Raw genomic sequence first — 18,524 nt, forward strand, 5'->3', positions numbered from 1 at the left:
CTTGTTGTTCATTTTAACTATACAAACTTTTCACAATTAAAACTACACAAATAACATACTGGTTCACAATATTTCCTGAAAGGTTTGAAGTCAAACACAGAGTGATATCTTGTGTCCAGCTAACATTCAAAATACTGAGCTTCAGAAAAGCAATGATTTATCAAAATTGATTCATCACACGTTTTATTCATCTCATTTGTTTTGTTCATTAACATTTTCATCAGGTGGGTTTCCAGTGGTAAGTAACAACAACAACATCTTTGAAATCAAAATTTTCCTTTTTATTGAAAACTTGGCCAGGATTCTGTACAGCAGAGAGGGCGTGCAAAGCACAGGGGCAAGAAGATGGGGGGCTGGGGGGCTCTAGGGACTCAGTTTCCCGTGGTGCATTATACCCTGAGCCGAGAATCAAGTGTGTAAAACAGCCAGAGGTGTCGTGTACCCTCTTTGGTGTTTCAGAGGACCGTGGAAGGGAATGAAGTGAGGGACTAAAAAAAGGGAGAAAAGGGGTGAAAGTAAAACTCAGCCCATAGGGGAGAAAGAGAAAAGTAGAGACAGAGAGGAATGGAGTGTGGTCCAGCTGGTCCTTCCACTGAGGTGTTGTCTCCGATCAAGGGCAGATCTAAATCCTCACCCTTCCCCTCACTGCGTTAGATCATAGACCGTTTAAGGTACTGAGGTAAGGCCTCAGACATCTCTCCCCCTTTCCCTCTTCCTCCGCCCCTCTCCCTCACTTCCGCTCTTTCTCTTTCTCTCCTTCCCTGAGCCTCACTTGCTGGCCATGGTGTAGCAGCCCTGTTGGTGCCACTGCATGTCACGGATACGCCTCACAGACTGGAACTGAGGATGGCGGGCGCCGTACTCGTTGAAGTGCCTGTAGTCGCCCTTCTCCAGCAGGTACTGGCTGCCACGGTATCCAGGGAACTGGTATCCCACCCAGCTGGAGAAGAAAGAGGAAACATGTCAGTGGAGTAGATGTTCACATCATTTGAGTCCTGTCTCTGAGTTCTAACAGTGACACTCACGTTCCACAGCTGACAATGATGCTGCCCACTCTGTCGGTGAAGCCGTAGGAGAACATGCTAGGAACGTCATCGTCCATGATCTCCATCTTGCGGCCCTTGAACTCTCCGACCTCGTACAGGCAGATCTTGTGCTTCTCGGGGTCCTGGAAGAGAGAGAAACACTATTTCAGGGAAGAGTCTAAAGCAAAAGGGAAACTTGAGAGTATGAAACCAAGTTTGCTTTTTGTACCATTCTGACGGGCCTGAAGGACAGCAGGTAGTCGTTCCTCTGGCAGTTGCTCCAGGAGTCCCAGCGAGGATACTCTCCCTTCTCCAGGATGTACATCTCACCACAGAAGTTCATCTGCTCAAAGCCCACGAAGCTGCAGATGAGACAACATTATGAAGTATCCATGCAGAGATGAATGTTTTAAATGTGAACATGCACGTTTGCACTTTTGTGAGACTTACGGTCCACACTCAACGCGCAGGGAGCGCACACGGTCCATGCCCATCTCACACACATTCATGCACTCGTTGCTGATCTCGATCATGCGACCCTGGAAGTTCTCCTGGTCGAACACGTACATCTGGAGGGGACAGATGAGTCAATGTTAAGGGTCTGTGATTATCATACCATGATATCACTATTAAGTGTATCTGAAGTCGCATGTCAGAGCCACCAACCTTGTAGGCCATCATTCCCATCTCAGACTTCTTGCCCTGAGCGGCCTTCCCGTCAGTCTGGGAAGAGGTCTTAGACTTATCTCCACTGGACATGATTACTGGGGAAAAAGAGAGGGGAAAAAACACATGTTCATGTCACAAACTGAACCTGTCATGACTGGTGTAAAGGATGCATTATAGATAGAGGAAAGATTACAAATGCAATGATTAAAAGTATATAGAATACTTTGTATATTTAGGTGAAATTGATGTCTCTTGCTCCTGTTTTGTATCTCCAAACACCAGCAGGAGTACAGTATGGGTGTGTGTACCTTACCTGTATGTGTGTGCGATGCCTACGCCAAGCCTCACTCAGAGTGTGTGTGGCTCGGAGTGAGCCTCTCCCTTTTATACGCTGGCGCCCACGGGAGAGGGATTATGGGGAGAGAAACAAACCTGCTGAGGTCAGAGGCGCGGGACAAAAGAAACCCCACATCATCAGAGAGGGACGGACAGAGAGGATGGGCGGAGGCAGAGGAGGACTGACAGAAGCTGGAGACCAGTTTCTGATAGAACTAATGCAATACAAGTTGATGTTCCTGACATCAACGTTTAGAGGTAAATAATGACCCTAAATCATAGTAATTCAGTTTTATATTTCAGATTCTTTATTCTCCTGTCACCTTTTCACATCATCACTTATTAAAAGTACTTAGACAGGCTTGATCGGAGTTATTTGATGATGTCTGCGGGAATGTGTGGCTTCAAACCTCTCTTTTGGCTTAAGGAGGTTAACTTTAAATTCTTGATTTATTTATTGTAATTTATTTATTAAATGTTCCAGGCTACATGTTCTTAGATAATATCAGTGAGTAACATTCATGTGTGATACATAAATCTAAATGGCTAAATGAATAAATGCAGTGTAAATGTAAATGAAATGCTTTCCCACTGTAAGGTCCGAGGTTCAACCCCCACATAGAGCCATAACACATCAGATCAACATTTGATATGATAGGATTTTTTGAACCAGACTAAATCTGACAAGATTTATTTTGTATGCTTGACATAATTTGGAACTAACTGTTTAATTGCTGATGTAACTGCAGAGAAACTTTCATCGCAACTGTTGCATTCACTTTGTAAACCATTTGTTTTGCTAAACCACACATTTGGGGTGCCCCTGAAGGTGCGCATGCAAGAGCGTTTTGGTGACTTTGAGATGCCATTGTGTGAAAAGGACTAAAATGAAACTTAAAGCTCTCTAACGTTTCTATACATGCATATAGATGCACCCAGTTATCTCCTTCTCTGTCCCCCCGCGGTGCCTCTCTGCTCCGCCGCTAATCCCCACATTCTCCACCTCGATCCCGGCCCTTTGTGCCTGGGCACGCGCTGGACTGCTGACCGGGGTCCGAACATACCGGAGCGCCTTTGTTTCTGAGCACCAGCAGCACTATAGGATCTGCTGAGCTGGCCTCTGGAGTGGGACAACAGCGTCCAGCGGCCCCGCAGCGAGCATCCCGGGAGCGCGCCTCGCTGCTGGCGCGGCCGCTGCGCCAAATGGACGGTGCGACGAGTCGGAGCCGTGGACGCGCACCAGCAGGCGCGCTCCGACCCAGACCGTCGGTATAAAACTGAAGCGCCAGGTTCTCTCAAAGCTCTACGCGAGGCAGGCGGTAGGCGCGTATCACTCCAAAGCTCTTCCTATAAAGTGCCACTCTAGGTAAGGCTGCATCTCTGCTTTCAACACAGGTCAGGGTCAGACAGGCAGGTGCACTCAAGCTGCTTCACACAGACACCGAAAACCAAAAGCACTTTCTGAAACGCCTGCACCACACGCTAATTGTTATACCCGAATTTTATTTCATATTTCACCTTTTTAAAAAGTCAAATTAGCCTAACTATTTGGCCAGACCTCCTCCAGATCTCTTAGTTCAGATTTGGATTCGTGTTGTTCCTGTAAATGGAAACTGAAACACCTTCATGTTTTACTGTTTTACACTAGGAAAACATGCCAAATAATCTATAGAATATTACACTGTTTAATCACTGATGCTCTGAGCGAGTCTCTGAAGGACATTTTCTCTCCAACACTGTTTCCCACATACCTTCTTGCCTTTTACTTTACCTCCTGCTCTCTGTCCTCATTTGCCACCTCAGGAGTAAAGATGTACAGAACTACAAGGTCCCCAATGATGCAGCCGCTGGTCAACTCAGGAATGGGCATGGCTCCTTTCTTCAAGGTAATGGAAACACATTATATGATTCAAAACTATATATGGTGGGTATGAGATGGATTTATATGATCTGTGCATCTCTGTTTGATACCCAAAGGTAAAGGAGAATGATGTACAGGCTCTGATAACCTATATTTCTTTTTCTTTGCTGCCTCTTGTTCTCCACTCCCTCCTCCTCCTCCTTTGCTCCACAGGTGACTGTGTTCGAGCAGGAGCATTTCCAAGGCAAGTGCCTGGAGTTCACCTCCGAGTGCTGCAACATTCAGGAGTGCGGACTGGACAACATCCGCTCCATTAGGGTGGAGAGCGGAGCGTAAGTGTCACAAGCTTTTTTTTCCGAAAGGAGACCCAGAACACTGACTGTACAAAAATGTTATGTCAAATTAATATGAAAGTGAAACTGTCAGAAACAAGAATCAAGAAGTTAAACAGCCCTCCCCTCTCTTTCTCTGTGAACAGCTGGGTGGGCTTTGAGCACCATGACTTCCAGGGCCAGCAGTTCATCCTGGAGAGAGGAGAGTACCCCCACTGGGACGCTTACAGTGGCTCCCTCTCCTACCACGTGGAGCGCTTCATGTCTCTGCGCCCCATCTACTGCGCCGTGAGTTAGCCTACTCCCTGACCTTTTTTCAGCATCAGCAATCACCTCAGGAACCCCCCCCCCCCCCCACACACACACACACTTCTAACCCTTTCTTTCTCCCCCTCCTTCTCCCACCACAGTCCCACCAGAGCAGCCGCATGATCATCTTTGAGAAGGAGAACTTCATGGGCCGCAGTGTGGAGATCTGTGACGACTACCCCTCTCTGCAGGCCATGGGCTGGATGATGCCTGAAGTTGGCTCCATGCACGTGCAGTGTGGCGCGTAAGTTATTGTGAATCGGATTGTAATAAGATGCATTTTATCAGGACAAATCGCTACTAATGCTTTTCCAGGTGATCTGTCTTATCTGGCTTAGTTAATTCATTTACATCTGGGCCTACACACTAGACAAATAAACCTGTACCCTGTCAATATAACCCCTCATAAACATGTCCTATATCAGTGGGAAACTCTAAGCATGCACTAAATCCCCATTCCTAAAACAGTCCCTCTAACCCTCGCGGTCTTCTCTGCCAACCCCACAGCTTTGTGTGCTACCAGCACCCTGGCTACAGGGGCCAGCAGTACATCATGGAGTGCGAGAGACACAGTGGAGACTACCAGCACTGGAGGAACTGGGGCTCCCACTGTCAGACCCCCCAGATCCAGTCCATCAGGCGCATCCAGCACTGAGAGGAGAACAGGCTGAGACTGAGACAGCAGCTCCCCTCGACCTCTCTACCCATTACCCTCTCCTCTTTCTTCCTGTCTCTCTTCAATCCTTTCCTTCCTCTTGACTTGAGCCGCAACAGCCGCCCCAGCACCACTACTGATTTACAGACGCTGCCAGAGTGTGATAAGAGACAATATCGCACCGTTGAAGCACAGGGAAACACGCGCTCCAAACACACACACATACACACAAACACACACATAACTGACACTCATGCTGTGTCTTTTTATTTGGTTTAGAGGTCCCTACACACTCGAACACAAACACACACACACACACACACACACACCTGCGTTGTACTCTCACCTGCGCTGGGCGATGAGTATGGAGCCAAAATAGAGGGGAGATGAAGCTCCAACATACCAGGATAAACCTCCCCGGCTGCACTCACCCTCCTTGGTGCAGCAGACTGCGCAGTGGTGCAGCTCAGATGTGTTAAGGTGTTGTGTGTAGGAGGTTGATCCACAGGTAGATAACAAATAAAGTCATTTTCAATTCATGCATTCATTGTTTTATTATGTGCGATTTCATGGTGACTTCTTTACAAAAAAATACAAATACATGAATATAGCAGGGCCCTCTCTTTACAGTATATGAAACACACCACCTGCTGGTCTGAAAGGTAAAGTTTGTAGTTTTTTTCTACAGCCACCTTTCAAGTTAGGGGTTACATGGTACTTAGAACCACATCTGTCCAAGCCTGAAAATGTAGGAGAAGGAATTCATTTATTGGACTTACCTGAAAGGCATTGAGTATTTTCACTAACTGTTTGGTATGGTGGCCGAGGGTTGAAGGCATTGCAACTTAGGAAAAACTTGCAGACAAAACAAACAAAAAAGAAATTAAATCTTCTCTACACAAGTAAATTGTCTAACAAAATTTTCTTTTTGACATAAAGAAAGTCCAATAAAACAAAACTGAAACAAATATAAAATATAAATAATATTTACATATATAAATAATAAGTTATTATATATGTATTATTCGATATATTGACTTGTTGCGTTAGTATTTTAATGAAATTAAGCTATAACTGATCAATAATACTTACCATGCCGCTGTATGGGTTGGGCTTTAGTAATTGTTCTACGTATTGTGCATTTGTGTCTTGAGGTGAGGGAGAAAATGAAATCAACACCCCGATGATGGGCCTCCTGTTCGGCGACGTGCATGTGGAGTCACAGAATAAAGGCGGCGTGACACAGGAAGTAGAGAGGAGATTTTATTGTAGAAATCCAGAGTCCTTGACTCAAAAAGTGCCACGAGGAACACTGTCAAACATAACTTGACAGTAAAACAAGGAAGAGTTTTCCTGGAACATTTACAAACTGTGGCTGAACAGAGATTGACATTATCCATCATTTTTACAACTAATTCAGTCATAGTCATAGTTACAACAAATAAAACACTCCTGATTCCTTTGACAGTACATAAACCTGATTTGTTTTGAGGTGAATCTCTTAATGAACTGTTCGGTTAGTGGTGTTTTCAACACTTGACAGTTAAAACAAACTTTGCTGAACTTATCTGCTTAACAATCACAAATTACTAAACTTAGTAGTAACAACATTTACATAAAATCAACAAGTAAATATCTACAAAGTTGAACAATCCCAGTCACCTTTGACAGTTTGTCAATTGTCTGTCTACCGTACTCTAGAGCTGAAACTGAATAGCTGTAGTTAAACTACACAGTCCTGTTGTTCTGTTGCTAAATAAACTCGCCTACGTGTCTTTATGCATTATAACGCACATCTTTTCTTTTCTGTCTATCTAACATGTTGCTCACAGCTCTTACTTTCCTAAACATTGGTGGAATAGGAATACAAAAATGTTTGCGGCAACACACAGCATTCAAGATGAAACCACATTTCTAACTTCTAATTCTAACCCACAGCTAAATGAACTGTATTCACAATGTTTTCTGGGAAATGTAGGAAATAACACAAACTGAAGAAGACGGGGAGAAAATAAAATGACGACTCTGTCTCTTGGCACTAGATGGGACGTCGCAGATGTTAATGTAGGAGCATCTCAGTCTGATATTTTAAGTTAACAAGCTCACCTTTAGTCATGGTAGTGAAGAACGCTGACGAAGCGCAGTCAGTAATTTCTCCAACATCAACATCCTCGTCTTCTTCCCCTTCCTCACCTTCTGAACACTCTGTCCAGCTGATGGTCACCGGATCAGGGATGGGACCACAATCTTCAATCACATCGATGTCCTCTTCCCTGCTTCCTGGAGACCCCAGAAAGACCTCTTTAGCTGAATGTGAAGGAGGAGAAACGGAAGAGTTCCCTTCACTAAAATGTGACAGAGTTTGTGCACAGACTGCCTCTTTACAGTCGACTTCCACATCTCCATCCACATCGATTATCTCATCACCGCTGCTCTCCATCTCTTCATCCATCAAAGTTTCCTCAGTTTCTCTGAGTTTGATTTCACTCCACACTGTTTTTTCTGTATTTTCTTCTTTTAGTGAACAGTCTCCTACATTTGTCAGCGAAACGGTCTCCACGTCAATTATGTCGTCTGTCTCAATGGTTGCTGGTTCGGAGACAAAGTCTGCAGCATCAGAGCTTGGTATGCATGTTTGCTCAAAGCAAACCCTCTTGGCCACAGTGGCATTACCGCTTGTCTCCTCCTCTGCTCCCCTCTTCCCCCCCCCCCTCGTAGGTCCCTCTGCCTCCTCCTGTGGCTGGACAGTCAGCTCTTCTTCATGTCTCTCTTCATTTTCCTCTAGTTGTTCAACCAAAGGCTGCGGCTGAATTTGTGGTGTTGAACTCTCACCATTAGATAAACTGAGAAGTTTTCCTTTTTTCTTGGGCCTGCCTTGCCTGGGACCTGGAAGTGGCTCAGCACGACAGAGCATACTGTCCTGTAAAACAAATTAACATTAGATTCTACAGACAAATACAACAACAAGACTACGAGTCTAGAGCCCTGCTAGCGGCTCTGCGTGCATCATGCTAACATGCTGATGTTCAGCAGGTTTAATGTGCACCATGTTCACCATCTTAATTTTATTATGCTAGCATGCTAACATCCACTAACTAGCACTAAACACAAAGAAGTTCAGATGAGGCTGATGGGACGCATCATCTGGGGACCATGAATGTCTCTACAAAGTTTCATGGCAGTCAATCCAATAGCTGTTGACATATTTAAGTCACTATAACCAACATTGCCATTCCTGAACAATAATGTATGAACAAGGCGCCTCTTTTATGAAAGCACAGACGTTTGGAAGACACATTCGACTACACAAAGTCTGTGACTGTGTAAAAAGGTCAGCGCTCACCATGATAATCGGTGCTTCTCTAATCCTACTCCTGATTGGGTAAGTCTTTAGGCTCCTTGATGAGACGGTCTCAGTCTTGTCAGACAGGCTGTCATGTGGGTGTTTGACTGATGATGAACTGATCTTTGTTTCTGTAGGACTCTGGAAAATATATAGATACAGACAAAAACATTTGAGATTTTCTTTCCATTCTGCAGCTGCTGCAATAAAGGTAGTGGTGACAACAGACATCATCAGAAACGTTACTGGACAGTTGTTTGAAAAGTCACCTTAGCTTCCTGACAGCTGTGTCCCTGCAGTGTAACTTTGACTGGCAGCAGTTTCACCACAGGCATCTTCTGCAGCTGCTTGTCTCCTGGGTAATAAACGACTTTGGTCTTTGCGTCACGCGATGACAGTGGCTTCCTCACCCTCTTTCTCTCCATTGTGAACCGATACTCATTTTTTGGTTTTCTTCGTCTTCGTCGTTTGGCTGGCGCTTCGGCTTCCCCCTGTGTTGCCTCAGTATGTTTGAGGGGAACGGTACTGTGAGCAGAAGCCTGGCTCAGCTGCGAAGGTTTCTGTTGCAGTTCAGGTATTTGAGAGCTTGCGGTCTGGGTCTTGGTTTTTCTGTATTTTCTCAGGGCAGTGTAAGGCCGGCTAGCCTCTGTGCTGCTCTGACCACCTATTTCCACTTCTTCTCTGGAGCAGCTGTCAACGTGATGCTCAAAGGACTGAAGGAAGTGCTCCAGCATCTCATTCAGCTCTCCTTCTCCCTGCTGCTGCAGAACAGGCACCTCGGTGTTTGCAGAGCTGTAGCCGTCAGCTCCTCTTGATACAGAAACAACCTGTTGGCCATGAACTGTATTGCCTGTAATGCCAGAGGAAGCGTATGTTAAACTGCTGCTACTGGCTGGAACAGGAGGCTGAGAATGTGGAGCACCGTTGTTGTTGCTCTTTGGTAAAATGTCGAGGCCCATCATCACTTCCTCCAGTAGACGATCAAAGTGTATGGGCTGTTCCTCGTGAGGTGGGGGGGCTGGGGGAGGGATGGAGGTGGTGTGGAGCAGGGACGACGCTGGAGGTACGTAGGAGGCTGCAGGTGACAGCAGGCCGGGTGATGGAGAAGGCTGGAGGCAGGGGCTGGAGGCTGATAAGCTATGAAGGTTGTGGAATTGCATGGGAAGGGGAGAAAAGTAAACTGATGATGTTGGTTTGGCCCTCGCCCTCTGAGCCCTGCCAACAGGTGGACCATCCTGTTACCGGGGAGAAAAGTGTATTAACTACATTATACACTTAGTTTATAATCTGAGTCAATTCACAAATCATTGAGCAGAGCTGTTATTCTCTGGGCTAAATGATTGGTCAGAGCTCTCCAGGTACAATTTCCTTAACCAGTCAGAGAGATGAGCACCGACTTGTTAAAGGGGCCATTTCATATATCAGCTACTACTACATTGTTTTATCTTGTCTAACATTATCCTATCATTAAGCACTACTCTCTGGGTTTGTATGGAATAAATACTGTCCCAAATGAATTGTAGTTGTGTGGAAAAGTTTTGTACTCATGAAACTGTTTTGTAGCTGTGTGGAAATGTTTGAATGTGTATCTGAATATCAGAAAAACCCAAAGTTTACAGGTACGGATCCATTCTACAGGTACAAAACAAACCTAGAGTTAAAAGTACTTTTGTCCCACATTTGACACATTCTACTGAATAACCTATGAGGATGCTCTGGTTAATATGTTATTTGACTATCCAATCAGGAATATGAGTTCACCATCCAATCACGGATTCTGGGGGGCGGGCCTATAAAACACGGATGCTTCAAGTGATAAGTTGGCAGTTCTTAGTTTTTTTTAACAAGTATGTTAAGCCTAAGATGAGGAAACTCTTCTGTTTCAGAGAGCGAGATCAAATAAACCCTAGATCAGTAACTCCGGCAACTGATGCTGTGAACCTAACCTCTTCGGGAGGAGGTTAGGTTCACAGGATAAGTTGTTTCTCTCTGACTCTTCCCTTCCTGCAGAGCCTGAGGCAGCTGTCTGACACAAAGTTTCATTTCCTCATTCATTCTGTCAATATCAAAGAACATATCTGAACGCATTTACATCTTTAAAAACTTTAAAATCCCAGTTGGATAGGCTATTAGTTTTTCATCCAAACATGATCTTGAACATGACCGCTTTTATGATCAATCTGTCATCGATGTGTGGACAGAGAGTCATCTCCGCACATCGTGGATTTATCCTCAGCACAGAATAAAATCTATGTCCGTCTTTAGGTATAACACTGTGACAGTTGCACTGAAAACACTTAGGCTACTGTGAGCTACATTACTGCAGTAATCACTGTTTAAACTAATCTGTAACCTAGAAAACTGATCAATGAACAGTAAGTCGCACTGATTGGATAACTACGATGTTCTGAGTGAGGATGACTGTGGTTCAGCTGAAACAAACAGGCCTAAATAAGGTTTAAAAGTGAGTTTTTCATTATTACCTGCTGAAAGTCTGAATGTGTTTTGACAGCATTAATAAAATACAAAATGAGCAAGATTTTATTAATGTAAAATAGACATCTGGAATTTTACAGTTTGAACAAATAGACACATTTTCCACTGCAAAAATAATTAATAGGTTAACCTGCTGGGTGTGACTGTGACTTACAATTACAGGTTCATGAGTAAACTGTGTCTTATATATAATATACCTATACCTATTTTAATAATCAGGTAGCCGATTGCCACCGGCATTTTGTCCCCTCGGGTTACAGCTTAATAAATATAACCTTCCTATTTAAAATGAATGTAATGGGCTGTAGGAGAATTCCAGCACTTTCATTCATTAAGGAAATTCCAGTCTGGTAGATGATGAATGATCAACACTGCATAAAAAGTATTAATGGTAACGTATTGATCCTTCCTCCGCTCCTGCGTTTTAGAGCCAATCATGGTCCACGCTGGCACTCATTCATATCTCTAGTTCCCCCAGAATAAAATGGAGGATCTGCCTTTATTTAGCCGTTGCCATGGTGAATCGTAATATCGAAGCTCCATTGATTATGGATAAGCTCAGAGTTTGTTAACCTGCTTTCTGAAACAGGGCCACGGTGATTGATAAATCACACATACTACTTTAGTGCTGATTAGTCAGTAGGAAATTAATCAACAACTACTTTGATGATCGATTAATCGTTTAAGCCATTTATTAAGCAAAAATGGTAAACTCTCTGAAGTTTCAGCTTCTCAAATGTGATAATTTGCGGATTATTCTTTGTCTTCTGTGATAGTAAAATTTATATATTTGGGTTTGGACTGTTGGTCAAACAAAAAAAAAAACATACAAAGACATAGGGTTGTGTTTATTGTTTTGTTTCTCTATTGACATTTTATAAACCAAACAGTTAATCTATTAATTAAGAATCTAAATGGCAGATTAATAAGGAATTAAAATAACTGCTGTTTGCAGCCCTATACAATAGTATCTAGCACTTAAAAAGTTTTGAGTAATGTCAGAAGGCCATATACTGTGATGATTGGAGGGCAAAACTGTTCATATCCAGGCGACATGAGGTCACACATTAAAATACACGGTCTGTTTGTGGGTTCATATGTTAAATACTAATGTGTTAATTATTGGATATATCTTTCTAAATTTTAAAGTCTCTTGGCCTGGTTAGAAACAAGCGAGAGAGAAATTGTGATTACAACCACAACGGTAGTGCTTAAAATCTTTGTAAGAAATGACTCTTATTTTATAATATCAGACTTGATCAGGTTGGAAATGTCTTTTCAGGAAAAGCACCAACTTTTTAAATCAACACCACTACTGATAACGATCCTTTCAATATAAAATTCAGTATTTAAAGATGCAAAATGTTTGATTGAGGCTGGTGGTTCATTGATTGGACCTTGTTTTCAGCCCTCCTATCTCCCCAAGCTTCATGTGTTGATTATATTACAAATAGGTGTATATCTCACCTGGTTAAACTTCTGCGTTGTCTTCCTCCGCCCACGCTGCGTGCTACCTTCTCCTCCCTCCCTGTATGGCAGCATGTCTCCATTCTGGCTGAACTCCCACACTTTGCCGCGCCTTCTATTCCTGATACGCTTCTTGGCTGGCTCCAGAAGCTCTCTGGTCTTCAGGTACAACTTCCTGCCTACAGCTCCTCCGCCCTGACCGGCCCTGGGCACCCTCATCCCCGACCTCTGCAGGAACAGCTTCTGCAGCTTGCTCACCCCCACCTCCTGCACATCCACCGTCTGCATTAACCCTCCTCTCCTCCTCCCTCCTCCTTTCCCTTGTGGTCTGCTGGCCCTTCTCTCACCCGTCCCGACTCTCCTGGCACCTCCCACTCCTGCTCCCCGCCTCCTCCTTGCTCGCCCTCTGAGGGAGCCCTCCTCCTTGTCTGAGTTCAGGAAGTAGCTGATGTATCCTGGGATGTTGCCTTGAAACTGCTCGAACCGCTCATCCTCCCATTCTTCAACAATGTCTCTGGCTGCTCCTTGAGGGCCAGCACCACTCAGCGTCGCTTGGCTGGAAGAAGGAAGAACAGCAACAGATGTGTGTCCAGCTGCTGTGGATTCTTGCCACACGGGAGCAGTGGACAATTGGGGTGTTTGGTTTTCATCTGGTGGGTAGATGAGGGATATGGGAAGTAGATGGGGGTCGGTCTGTCCTAAGCTCTGGAGAGCAGCGATATCAATGGTCTCAAAGGAGGCTGCTGGGTGAGAAGGGGAAGCTGTGTTTACCTGCAGCTCCTCTGTCTGAGTCCATGTGTCTTTTTCACCACCTGACAGCGTCTCTTTCCACAGAAAGGTGCTCCCATCCCTCACTTCTCTCCTCCACCTGTCCCTTCTCCCCTCATTCTCCTCAGGCCTCAGTGGCTCCGTCTGCACTCCTACCTCTGCACACTGGCCTTCTCCTTCCCCTCTTTTTGTGACCTCCACCAGCCCGTGGATGCCCAGCTTGGCAGCAGCAGAAAATGCCTCCTGCTTCTCCTTCTCCCCCTCCCCTGTCATCTCTCCGGAGTACAGCAGCCTGACCAGGTGGAGCAGGGTGCAGGCGCCCAGAGCCCGAAACTCCAAGAGATGGCTCTGTCCTGCGGGGGGCAGTATCGTGGAGGACAGCGCAGAGGAAATGCGGGGGCTGATAGCTGAGAGAATACAACTGTGTGCTGGCACTGATACACCTGGAGGAGAGGAAAGATGAAATGAGTTTCCACAATTAAATTAAACTAGATACAATGTGAAGATGTACTGGATTTACAGGTTGTCTATTTGCACAACTCTAACACAGAATACTAATTAAAGCTGTTTTTGTGTGTGTATTTATACCTTCTGTCTTCAGCACAATGTCACAGAACTGGCTGCACTGTTGCTGTCTCTGCAGCTCAGCAAGGAGGAGCGCTTCAAACCCCGGTTTTTGGTAGCACCACATGTCTCTAACCACTTCTGAGGAGGAAGAGAGATAAGGAGAGAGGGGAAATCAATGAAGGTTATGGTGCAATAGATCTCTCTACAACACGACTGCTGAATTCCAGCCGGCCAGAGTTGTAGACAGCGCTTGACGTCATACTTTTATGAGTGTGAGATTAATGTACATTTCAAAAGTGTATCAATAAATAAATATTATAATGTAATATTATATATTACAATAAATATTGACATGAGCAACACATTTAGCGCAGGCTCATGAAAAGGTTCCACCAACCAAGGGCTTAAACACATACATTATCCATGTGTGAGAAACAGGCAAACTAACAGTAATCAATACAAACACCATCGGTCCATCTTTATACAAAATGAAAAAAACGTTACACTCTGCAGGTGTCTGACTCTGTGGCACACACTGTACATGAAGCTGCTTTACCAAAGCAAACCTGTACATGTTTTTGTATTGATGGACAGATCCTTTATGATTCAGTACTCGTGATTCTGCTAGGAACCCAGGCTAACATGAGAAGTAGATGTATTTAACATATATTGGAAATTGAGGTTGTGTACTTTAACATGTATTATTTTTATTTACGTATACTATTACACATACTGTACATATTTTGTGTATAATTTAGTTTTCCTTTTTATTTCTTCTTTTAGTGATACATTCATATACTTTATTTACTTATATACTTTATGCATTTAATTGTGCTATCCTGTGTTGGGCACTGAGAAAGTGGAACCTTGAACCCCATTAAATAAAAGATTATGTTGACACTGTAGCTATATTTTAATAGTCATTGGTTTATTGTTTAAAATATTATTTTGAAAGAAAATATTTTAATTGGCAGTACATTTTGCACATTCAATCCAACACTGAATGCGTACTAACACATTAAAAGAGATTTCCAGTTCTCCATATTGGGTTCAATCACTCGTTCATGCAGGTGTCGCCTTACAAATTACTACAATTATTGTGCTGCTGAAGTTCCCCTTCTTGTGGTTTTCAGAACAACCAAATTTATACTTTTTTCACCGTTTAAAATCAGCTATAAGAACCGTCTCAGCTGGGACAAAACTGATTTAAAATGGGGTCCTTGTCTGCAGACGTCTAACGTTAACATCAAAGCTCCAGAGCACACCTGCAGATTAGCATCGCTGCTGACAGTTAGCAGCCAGCTAGCAGACCGCCAAGAGTAAACAGGTGTGAAGTAGTCGTAACAGACCGCCTGTTTGTTAACATGTCATTAACATTACATTAATGGCCCTTACAAAAAATTACTGGAGTACAACCGGAGCTGTTTGAACTACTTTCTCCCGGTGGACTAACGTTACACACAAACGCAAGACACCGGCTGCACTCACCGTGTGGGAGTCCCAAAGCTCTCTATTAATCCGTCCCCACGTCAAACACATAAAATGGAAATATAAAAAATATTAAAATGTTTTAAAGTAAGGTTAACATAGAGTATATTTTGTTTATCAGTGGGGGTTTCTGTCTGTTTTTACTGAGGTCATCCACGGGTCAACGTGGTCATCAGCGGTACAGTGTAGTTTGTCGCTTCGCCAGCAGGGGGAGGGAGCGCCACCACGCAGCCGCCACAGTGCAGGCGGCGACGGACAGCCAAAGATTACAGAAACAACACTAAACACGAGAGAATTCACTTCTGCTACTTCCGCTTTCGTTTCAAAAGAGTATATGTGCCTTTTTAGTGGTCAGTGACTTTATATATTATCATATACTGTCCTGACAAAGACCTAAAGTGATTTAATAAATCTCTAATTTATGTTACACTTTGTTGCCAGTCTATTTGGTAGCACCTCGCTAAAACTAATTCAGTCAGGAGTGGTGGAAGAAGTACTCAGGTCCTTTACTTTGAGCGAAAGTATCAATACCACACTGAAAATACTCCACTACAAGTAAAAGTCCTGCATTCAAAACCTTACTTAAGTAAAAAGTGAAATAAAAATGGGATTGTAGGGCTATGGCTGGTTGGCTATAAAGTGAGACTATGTGACTTCTCAAGGGAGGAATAACACATTATTCTTTAAAAAAAATGTAAGTTTAATTGTAAAGCAATCAAACACACCTGGGGTTCTGCTGTTCTCCCCCAGAAAATCTGAGCATTAAACACTTAATTTCCTGCATTCTGGAGACATTTTCTGCTCCAATTTACAGTGGAAATGTCTTTATATAAAGAAACAAAAAAATCAGCTGGCAGGTGACAAATTCTAAATATAAAAAATTAAAAATAACATATTGCAGTAATCAGCAATTTTTTATTTTTTATTTTACTTTTTTGGGACAATGCACACTTTCTCAAAGCATTTTCATTTGTTAGTTAACATTTCTTGGTGCAATCTATTATTCACAACATTTTTAACAAATGCTTTCAAAAAGTGATGGGGACAAAATCAGCCATTTCAAAACGCAGTGGGGACAGCGTCCCCAGTGTAAATGACACCTATGCACTGAAGGGGTTATTGGTCGCATTAGTTGTGTCCAAACAGGCCGCAAAGAGATCCCTTCTTAAAAATCCACAGTCCTTTGCTCTGAGCAAAATTACCTCTAAAGTTCAGGTGACACTGATGTGAGGCTTCAGCAGTCTGAGTTAAAATTCTTTCTCTGTGCTCCCATGGACACTGTTTCCTTGCTGAGCCATGGTGGAGGGATGATTACACAAAACAGGAATTTTGTACTAAAAAGACTAAATTTGAAAGATTTCCACTTGATTTCCACTCAGACTGCTGAAACCTCATATTAGCTTCAGGAAAGGAGCTCAAGTGTTAACATTCATTGTCAAAGACAGAAATACAGGCCAAACATATGGTGTCTTTGGTGCTTTACTTACATATCAGGCAGCCACATTTTTCTATTTAAAACATTATTCATAACATTGATATTGATGTTTTGTTTGTTTTTTACAACTTTAAGGGCCATTTAAGCACCTGCAATGTAAATGGGTCCAAAAACCTGTCCTGAAAAGTCACAAAAGAGACAAGCTACATTAATGAATTGCAGCACTGTTGAATTGAAAAGGTTATTATATCAGCATGGCCCCGTTTCACATGTGTCAAAAGAGTGGAGCACACCGATTGATTGAAGTTTGTTGTCCTTAATCTGATTCAGCTGCACATTGCAGATGTTCGAAGACTAGCCAGTGTTACTTGCATGTTACTTTCCAACCCATAACATAGTCCTGGGCTCTGATAAAAAGAGCAGGTAGGGGACATACACAATAACCCAAATTAAATGACTCGTGTACACAGTCAGAGTATCAGTCTGTGCCCTTATTATAGCACTAAGGCCTGGTGTAATACCTGGGTAGTCCTTGTTGCTCATATTTACAGAAAAAAAAAGTTCCTCCAGTTTCTGTTATTAAAATGTTCACATTGTGTCATTGTCTCCGTGTAGTTCAACAAGGAATTGCTCGAAAGATGAGGAGGGGACAGGACTGAAAAACTTAGTAGGTGACGGGGAGTCCTGTCGGCCCGGAGTGGGCCGGGGCCAGCGCTCATAGAACTTCACGAAGAAGAGCGGGTCTTTAAAGGGCCCCCCGAAGATAATGGCCTGCATCAAGTAGATGAGGGCCACGACCATGGAGCTGATGAGGATGAAGGGGATGAAGGGCCTCAGGTGGTGCCAGGCCACCCTGAGCCCGTAGCCCAGGCCGCTCTGCTGTCCGGTGTGGGAGGTGTGGCGGGAGGAGTCCGGGGCTGGAGTGCGATCAGGGGACCTGTCATCTGAGTTTGAAGAGGACGGACCAGGGACGCCAAGTGTATCCATGAGTTACAAGGCAAGAGCAGGCAGTTCCTTTTGCTCTAAAACGGATCTGTTTAGGCTCACTTTACTCCACAAATCAGCTCCAGAGATCATAAGGAAGGAGGGCCACACTGAATCTACCAGTGGTGTGGTTTCCCTACCTTATCATGCATGGTAACACACCCGGCAGTGTCCCTCACGTGGACTGAGATGAATCCGGTGCTGAACAACCATTCCTCTCTGAACGCGCGTTATATTCCTGTGGCCTCCCAGCAGTCTCCTCCTCCCCCCCAGATCTCGTGTGCTGGAGTTACATGTTGCTGCTCCTACTTGAGCTTGAGAGAGGAAATGAAGAACAGCGGGGGAGCCCTAAATAGATATGACAGGACACAGGGAGGGAGGGAGAATCTGCTGCGTTCGGTGGTCTCAAGTTTAAGCATGGGTGTGTGTACCAGCTGCACAGGTTACAAACATCACACTCACTCAATGACTAATGCAGACATGCACGCACACTTGTCACTCACATATATGCTTGTAGCAGTTAGAAGACAAGACCATCTATGTTTCTCTGCAGTTTATTACAGCTCTAATAAATTTACACCTGTGGCTGCGACATGTGAAAGAGTTACTATATTTTAGCAGGTGCAGCGATCAGATTTTTTATTTACCTTCATGAACTTTACACTTCATGTGTACACAGGACTCTAGTTAAGGTTTTAGATGTACCCCACCTCTAAGTGGTTTTATTATTTGGATTTTTCATATTTTATTTATTATCCAACAGTTCAATTTTATTTCCTTTAAATTATA

General features: G+C 43.7%; 3 protein-coding genes across 3 annotated transcripts; 1 reads left to right on the forward strand and 2 right to left on the reverse strand.

Annotated features, from left to right (window-relative positions):
• Positions 1-287: 287 nt before the first annotated feature.
• Positions 288-3,012, reverse strand: LOC119889461 (beta-crystallin B1-like). The gene is made up of 6 exons (XM_038700399.1): positions 2,008-3,012; positions 1,692-1,789; positions 1,476-1,594; positions 1,255-1,387; positions 1,026-1,168; positions 288-940 (listed from the first exon to the last, which is right to left on the reverse strand). Exons 2-6 carry the CDS (start codon positions 1,782-1,784, stop codon positions 769-771), a joined length of 660 nt encoding a protein of 219 aa, XP_038556327.1. The 5' UTR covers positions 1,785-1,789; positions 2,008-3,012; the 3' UTR covers positions 288-768.
• Positions 3,013-3,341: 329 nt separating this feature from the next.
• On the forward strand, positions 3,342-5,707 carry LOC119889462 (beta-crystallin A1-like). The gene is made up of 6 exons (XM_038700400.1): positions 3,342-3,396; positions 3,834-3,916; positions 4,105-4,223; positions 4,370-4,511; positions 4,634-4,776; positions 5,040-5,707. The coding sequence occupies exons 2-6, from the start codon at positions 3,842-3,844 to the stop codon at positions 5,185-5,187; spliced, it is 627 nt and encodes a 208-aa protein (XP_038556328.1). The 5' UTR covers positions 3,342-3,396; positions 3,834-3,841; the 3' UTR covers positions 5,188-5,707.
• Positions 5,708-6,437: 730 nt separating this feature from the next.
• LOC119889338 lies at positions 6,438-15,486 on the reverse strand. Its single transcript, XM_038700268.1, has 6 exons — positions 15,317-15,486; positions 13,850-13,966; positions 12,494-13,704; positions 8,800-9,765; positions 8,531-8,671; positions 6,438-8,107 (listed from the first exon to the last, which is right to left on the reverse strand). The coding sequence occupies exons 2-6, from the start codon at positions 13,950-13,952 to the stop codon at positions 7,247-7,249; spliced, it is 3,282 nt and encodes a 1,093-aa protein (XP_038556196.1). The 5' UTR covers positions 13,953-13,966; positions 15,317-15,486; the 3' UTR covers positions 6,438-7,246.
• Positions 15,487-18,524: the final 3,038 nt, after the last annotated feature.

The sequence above is a fragment of the Micropterus salmoides genome, unplaced genomic scaffold (genome assembly GCF_014851395.1).
Source record: "Micropterus salmoides isolate LMB-PRFRI ecotype aquatic unplaced genomic scaffold, ASM1485139v1 Ms_hic_scaffold_5, whole genome shotgun sequence".
NCBI lineage: Eukaryota > Metazoa > Chordata > Actinopteri > Centrarchiformes > Centrarchidae > Micropterus > Micropterus salmoides.